Source organism: Maylandia zebra, linkage group LG15, assembly GCF_041146795.1.
Source record: "Maylandia zebra isolate NMK-2024a linkage group LG15, Mzebra_GT3a, whole genome shotgun sequence".
NCBI lineage: Eukaryota > Metazoa > Chordata > Actinopteri > Cichliformes > Cichlidae > Maylandia > Maylandia zebra.
In genome coordinates this window covers 28,076,681-28,084,499 of record NC_135181.1, presented here as the reverse complement: position 1 = coordinate 28,084,499, position 7,819 = coordinate 28,076,681, and the positions used below count along the sequence as shown (strand labels likewise).

At 41.1% G+C, this 7,819-nt stretch overlaps 1 protein-coding gene across 1 annotated transcript; it reads right to left on the bottom strand.

Moving 5' to 3' along the window:
- Window positions 1-4,672: 4,672 nt before the first annotated feature.
- On the bottom strand, window positions 4,673-7,335 carry tmem251 (transmembrane protein 251). Its single transcript, XM_023154341.3, has 2 exons — window positions 7,197-7,335; window positions 4,673-6,049 (listed from the first exon to the last, which is right to left on the bottom strand). The coding sequence occupies exon 2, from the start codon at window positions 6,039-6,041 to the stop codon at window positions 5,670-5,672; it is 372 nt and encodes a 123-aa protein (XP_023010109.1). The 5' UTR covers window positions 6,042-6,049; window positions 7,197-7,335; the 3' UTR covers window positions 4,673-5,669.
- Between the last annotated feature and the right edge of the window lie 484 nt (window positions 7,336-7,819).

The window sequence follows — 7,819 nt, the reverse complement described above, 5'->3', positions numbered from 1 at the left end:
AAATTCAAACGCGATTTCAATGTCACATATTGACAGTGGCTCACCGATGCAAATGACATAATTACCCAGCTACATTTCTGAAAGAATGCAAAAGCATTGACATATATTTTTCCTTCCTACAATAGGCCGACGGGCAGGACAGAGATAGATTTTGGTAGCCCGACTGAAAAAAATCTCTAGCACCGGGACGTCGGGCTAGAGATATTGCGAGCCCTGTATCTGATTGAGGAATCACTCATCTTTGGAAAAGAGAGTTTATTACAGAGAAATGTCTCTTTCCAAAATAAAAGCTATACTATCCGCTTCTTCTGGGCTATATTCTCAGCAGCATAAGGAGAATCATGTGCTAACAGCTGTCTAAATGACTCGGCTAAAGTTAGTAGCATGCTTGCTGTTTTTGTCTTTGCACTAGGATGTAAATGTGCAGTCATATTCGTTGTGTTCCCACTAGTGCTTTCAGGTTAATCTCGTTGAAATGACCTTAACGCCACAACACGGCAAATCTCCGTTAACGAGCTACCGCCGATCGCCCCGTGCATGGGGCTAGACAGCCAACACATTAACGAGCTAACTGCGCTAACACACTAGTTCCCACCCATGTAATTGAGCATTGCATGGCACATCCAACATACTGTTTTACTTTAGTCCATGACTCGCTTACCTTCAGGGTCATACGTCACATGAAAACCAAAATAATTCCAAACGCCAGATCTGAATGAGGGTGGGGGAGGTCCATGTTGCAAGGAGAGCTTAACTTCTGTCTCGCTAGCTTGCCCTGCGCTCTTCCTTCTGACTATGCTGTCTGTGTTGAGCGCTCAGTGGATCTGCGCTCGACAGTGCAGCCTAGGCGGAGTAGTCGAACGCAGATTCACTGAGCGCTCAACACAGACAGCATTGTCAGAAGGAAAGTTGATAAAATAAATTACAAATGTTGTATTGTTCGATACATATGCGTACCGAACCGAAAGCACTGTATCGAACGGTTCAATATCGATACGAATATCGTTGCACCCCTACGGGGCGATCGTGGCTCAAGAGTTGGGAGGTCGCCTTGTAATCGGAAGGTTGCCGGTTCGAGCCCCGGCTTGGACAGTCTCGGTCGTTGTGTCCTTGGGCAAGACACTTCACCCGTTGCCTACTGGTGGTGGTCAGAGGGCCCGGTGGCGCCAGTGTCAGGCAGCCTCGCCTCTGTCAGTGCGCCCCAGGGTGGCTGTGGCTACAATGTAGCTTGCCATCACCAGTGTGTGAATGTGTGTGTGAATGGGTGGATGACTGGATATGTAAAGCGCTTTGGGGTCCTTAGGGACTAGTAAAGCGCTATATAAATACAGGCCATTTACCATTTATTTTACCCTAGTAAACAGATATTCTGTCTCCCACCTGTTCAGAAAGCTCCTGTTTTCTGCCTTTCTTTTTGCCATTTTGGGAGAGGTAGCACGGAAGTATTTGCACAGTTGCTATGGCTACAGTCAACATGTCTCAAGGCTTTTAAACCCCTCACTACACACTTTGTGAACATTTTCACACTTTTCTCTCTTGTTTAAACACTCTCAAAGTTCAAAGCTTCGTAGAAAAATAAGTCCAGTATTACAGAATGAAACCAAAGACCAAGCCCTGTTTTCAGGTCCAGAACATGGGAATAGAGCACCTGCGAGAGAATTCACCATTAATGAATCAATGTATGGAAGTGGAGGCAGTGGAAGCAAGAAGAATGAGTTGAGTAAAGTACTTATCTGACGTCTACCTGGATGATTGAGCATGCATCAAGATACTTATCTGACGGTTTTGTTTCGCTTAATAAGCCTTATAATTCAGTGGAGAGGGTGCGCCTCATGGTCCAAAAAATACGGCAACTTCTACCTTCCTTTAGAAGTCCAACTTTTTGTGCAGTGGTTTCTTCCCCTGCCTTTTGGGTGCTACGCAGGTGACTTTGCAAAATGTTTCCTCGACAAACACAATGCGCTGTTAAACCCCCCCCCCCCCCCCCCCAAAAAAAAAAAACATGCAAAATTGCATACAAAAAAAAGCCTCAAAACAGCGAGGCCGCGAAAAGTGAACAGAGTTATAGCAAGGGACCACTGTACTGAGGTACGCGAGTCCGGACTCACAAGGAAGCCCAAACTTCCCAAGAACACAGCGTGATTGTTCTATGGCATTGTATGGCAATGTACATGATGGCATCACTGCTCTGGAGTTTTTACTGCCATTCCCTCTTAATTTAAGTTTGAGTAATATTTGCAATGGAAATTACACATGACATAAAAAAAAATTGCACACAATGTAGTAGATTTCTTTAAGAATTTTTTTTTTTTAAATTATCTTAAGCACTTTGCAAAATTTGCTTTTAAATATCATCTGTTTCACAATGTCTAATAAGCTTCATACAGTTAACCACACTACATGACTAAAACACAAGCTTAATCTCCCTGAATAAACATAGTACACATGTATGCCTGAATAAAAACAAACAAGTGAGATGTTAGAACGCTTTTATTTTTATTTTAGTAAATATTCAAACTTAAAATAAACAGCTGGAGTTTGGAAGAGACTTGAATAAATATTTAAAATATAATCTGATCATTTTTGGAGCAGCCTTCAGGATCTCCACATATTAACATGCTTTTTTTAGACTTGATGGATAGCTTTAACAACCTGCTAGCTACAAATATTCATTTGCAATTCCACATGATTATTAACAGACAAAAAGAAAACATATTAATGATACAGAAATAGTTTTCTATACAAGATCACTGCAAAAAAGTGCAGCCTTACCTGATGTCCACCATACTGTTACTCATTTTATATTAAGATTTAAAAATCTAGTTGGTATTGCTATAGCAAGTAGCCTTCAGTAATAGTAATGTAACACAGCAATACTACATTCATGTAGCTGTAAAACCCATGACAATATATTAAGTATTCCAAAGTATTCAGAATACATTACTGTCATTGAGTAATTTAACAGATTATGTTACAAAATACATTTTGGGTAGGGGTGGGTTTTGATCATTGCTTTCTCGATTAAAATCGATTGTAGCTTGGATAACGTGATATCGATTCATTAAAATCCTGAATCGATTTTTAAATATACATTAATTTTGCCCGAAACGCCAGAATCTCAGTTTAAACCTCACAAAATTTCAACAACCACCAAACAGCTAAAACAGTAAATGAGGGCAGGTAAACAGATTCTGCACAAAGATGTAAACATGCACTGTCGGCTGCTGTTTTCTTTCCTTTTACATACTTCCGACAAGAAATACCAATTTCTGTGTTCAATAGGCTACTGAACTTTGTAAAAATTATGCAAAATTGCAATACGCTTAGCTGTGTCTCTAATAAAACCTCTGTAACTTTGCTCTGCTTCACTTCAGCAGTATCAGGTAATGTTCATAGGTTAATTAATGGTATTCTTTCATTTTTGATCTACTGCAGAATAGTTAAGGTCATCTGCTATAAAATCCCAGGCAAGGAAAATCACCTTCATGTTTTTCTGTGTTTTATCCTCAGTTACTTTGACACAAAGGCATCTGCTGTGATGCTTACACCTTTGATAAAGTCTCACAAGTGTCAGCTTTCTTTTTATAGATATAAAAATATGGAAATGTACTGATACGTGATAAGAATTATAATATTTCTGATTGTCTGATGCAAAATTTCCCCAATTCAAATCAAATCGTGGATCGATTCAATTCAAGACCTTGTGAATCGGAATCGAATCAATTCTAGAAATCTGTGACGATACCCAGCCCTAATTTTCGGCCATGTATTCTGTAATGTGTAGTGGAATACATTTTAAAAATAACCTTCCTAACACTCCCTGCAGGTTTTCGACATCACCCTGGGTTAACACACCTGAATCACATGATTATTTCATTACCAGCCCTCTGGAGAACTTCAAGAGATTTTGAGTACCTCATACCTCCTATTCCAAATCTCTTTGCCTACCAATATAAAGGGAAGGTTAAATAGGAGAATTGCTAAGGACTTAAGATAAGAAAAGAGAAGAGAGACCCCTGAGAATTGGTAACTTCATACAATTGGAATGGCTTTACACTCATCTCTCATTAACGATATGACGTAAGATGTTTGCCATGTTGAAACTACAATGTGCTGGAGAAGGACTACAAAACACATCTTAGTTCATAACGTGTTCTAACCCTGTTGTTGAACAGACTGTTAAAATATCCTTCATTACAGAGGCTGGAGTTTTAAAGGAGGAGGAACATTTAGGGTCAGATTTACTGATGTCTGCGGAGCGCAAAGTCTTCTTTCTGTTAAAAATCTGCTGTATGTATTAAAGATGCTCATAGTCAGATTGTGATTGAAAGTTGTGAACAGTAGGATCTTTGGACTTGTGCATATGTATTTGTAAGCCTTTCACTTTCAACAGAAGAGTATTTAAACAAGTCACACAATTCTGAGCACATTGTTTACTGCAAATTGCACAACCTTAACACGGAAAAAATTGCCCTGCGAGACACTTCCAAAAATTGAAGCATCTCGCCATTTTCAGAGACAAACATTGAACCTGAGCTCACACTGGCTTATTTTGGTTAGCACTACAAAGGAGAGCCAACACTTCAGACAGTGGTGCTTAGACAACAACCTCATCCTGAACATCCACAATCTGATCCGGAGTTTGTGCTGATGATTAATGACACAAACACGGTTCTACGTACAGCTGGTTTGTTTTATTCTCAGAAGAAAAAAAAAATACAAAAAACAATGTTTAAAACATAATCGTACCAGTGCACACCTGAGCACTGACCTCTGCCTGTGTCCTTTTGTCAATGTTTGTTTTCACTTCATAAAGGTTTCATTTAAAATAAATAAATAAATATGAGCACTGATGAATGTCAGTGCTAAACACCTGTAGCACCTGTCTCACCTGATCAAACAATCAGAATCACTAACTGTGATATTGTCACTGAAGACCTATTGTTGGTGGATTGAGCGCTTTGATTGGTGAATTGGCAGGATGCTGGTTACTGCAGGTGTCTGATGCTCCAGGTTCAATGTAGAATCATCACCTGTCTGTTTCACCTGTCACAGATGAGGACGAAGAAGACAGCAGTGAAGAGGACGAGAAAGCTGAGGAAGAAGAGAACTGTGAAGTGCATCCTCCCTCAAAAAGATCACGAACCTGAAACACCTGAGAACACTTTCACATTGATTTTTCTTTTTTTAAATTGACGACACAATAAAGATGTCAAGGTAAACAGTGTTTCATGTGACTCATTAAATAGAGAAAAGTACCACATTTCGGAGGAATCCTGCTCACCGATTGGCTGTGAGGTTTTCAGTTAACCTTAACCTAAATAATGTATCAGGTAACCATGGCAACATCACTGCATTGTCAGTAAACAAATAACTAATGCAAATAAAGTGACTCACAGCCAAGCAACAAATCACAACACATTACTGACGTCACAACAGTAAAAAAAAAAAAAAAAAAGAGGGGAAAAAGACTGGTTGCCACTGGTGGGAGGGGCTTTTTTCACAGGGTGCTGTGAGTCTGTACTGAGAGTGGCAGAACTTCCTGTCAGGCCGCAATCAGGGCAAAACTTGTAGGAGTGTTTAAAAGGCACACAGGAAATGACATCACAAACTAGTCCTGCTGTCATCCCACCCCTCATCACGTGGGAGGCTCTCTGATTGGTCGTCCCCTACGTGTCAATGAGCGATCCTGCTGCCCTGTGATTGGCCAATTTGGCGGCATGGCGGCGGCTGTACAGAAGGGCGATACAGACAGGAAGCACACAGTATCCAACAGCGCGGGGGTCCGCCCTTGTGCACGAGAACAAGAAGAGAAAGAGCTGCAAGTATGGCAGCAGGAAGATCAATGCCCACATCCACACAGGAAGTAGTGATCCATGGACAGTGATAGCAGGAGGTGGAGCCGATGGGCTGGTACCTGCTCTCTGCACACGTTCCAAACTAAAGCTGTGGACCTCAAAGATGTAGTACGCCGCCATGACGCTGAGCAGCAAGTAGAAAGCCACACCCACCCATCCCATCCTCTGACGGAAGTTCATCATCCTCCATACTGCGGAAGAAACAGATTAAAAATCAAAACAAGATCAACATTCATCAGTGCTCTTATATCCAGTAACAGGTCAGAGGTCATTACATCATCCAAAAGAGCAAATCAACAATCAATGTTAGGATCAATGAAATAACTACTCCATCAGTGCTGAGATAAACAATCTCTGCCCCTGTCAATTTCAATTCCATCTGATTTAAATCTAAGAAACAGTTTGTCACTGGAGACTGCAGGTTTTAATGTTCAGTTAATAATAATAATAATAATAATAATAATAATGGATTGGATTTATATAGCACTTTTCAAGGCACCCAAAGGCACACAATGCCACTATTCATTCACTCTCGCATTCACACACTGGTGGAGGCAAGCTACGGTTGTAGCCACAGCTGCCCTGGGGCAGACTGACAGAAGCCAGGCTGCCATATCGCGCCATCGGCCCCTCTGGCCAACACCAGTAGGCGGTAGGGTAAAGTGTCTTGCCCAAGGACACAACGACCAGGACAGAGAGCCCGGGAATCGAACCGGCAACCTTCCGGTTACAGATATGCTTCCCAACCCCCTGAGCCACGGTTCCCACCTTAGTCAATTCACTTTTCATCTAATCCAGGTGTGGAGAACTCCAGCTTCAAGAGCCAGTGTCATTTAGGTTTTAGATATTACCCTGGGTCAACACACCTGAAATAAATGATTAGTTCATTACCACGACTCTGGAGAACTTCAAGAAATAAAGAGGAGGTAGTTTAGCCATTTAAATCAGCTCTCTTGGATCAATGACACCGGCCCTCGAGGACTGGAGTTCCCCCACCCCCGATCCAATTCAAAGTATGCCAACATGTAGCTCCGTGCACTAATTTACTTTAACAGAGAGCTGTGGTTTCTGCACCAGACTATTCATTTTTCTCTAATCCAAACTGTGCTAGCATGTAGCTCTGCGTCTTTGTTCTGATTTATTTCAACTTAGCGCTGTGAGCTTTGTACCAGACTCCATTCATTTTTTATCTGATTTAACGCCTGCTAATAGCTGTGTGTCTTTGGCCCTCTTTCCTGCTGCCATAGATGCTCGCACGGCTTCCCTGTAGATGACACACTGAGCTGCTTCCTGCCGGCCTCCATCTTCCTCTCTGCCTGTTAGCTCATGTTTTCTTACCTTCCTTCGCGCTGATATTTCAAATTAAAATCCAGCTGCAGGATCGTGTTTTGATCGCTGTTGTTCCCGTGAAGTCTCGTCTCTCTCTTCCGGGTAAGTCACCTGATGCCAAAGGATTACGTCATGTGTTACACAGTGCCGCCTGCTGTTTAAACAGCGTCATTACACATCAGCGCGTTAATACTACAAGTCAGTATGAAATCAAATATAACTGCATACAAACTGATTTTAATCATTTTCATGTTCGTTTGTCTTTGTTCACTTTTACTTGTTTCTGTGGCAGTTTGGATCCTTCATTGAATAATCTTATAGTTGAGAGTCTCAGATGATAAAATTCAGCTGATAATTTAATGAAATTTCATTAATTTAATGAAATCATCAAATATAAGCCATCAAGTTCTTCAGTGTCCTAATCATAAAGCTGTGATATTGATCAGTCTGTTCTCTCACACAGTTGGATTTTAAGACAGTTTTTCTTTGCCTTCAAACAGCCTAAACTTTATTAATATAGCAGCTCATTTCCAGTCTGACAGACCCAAACATTTAAAACACAAACACTTTCATATAGGGTGTTTCCTCTCACACTGATTTACCTATAGCAGCCATTACTTTCATTATGTGTG

Coding starts and splice junctions, on each gene's coding strand:
- tmem251 (XM_023154341.3), bottom strand. CDS start 6,041: ATGATGAACTTCCGTCAGAGGATGGGATGGGTGGGTGTGGCTTTCTAC.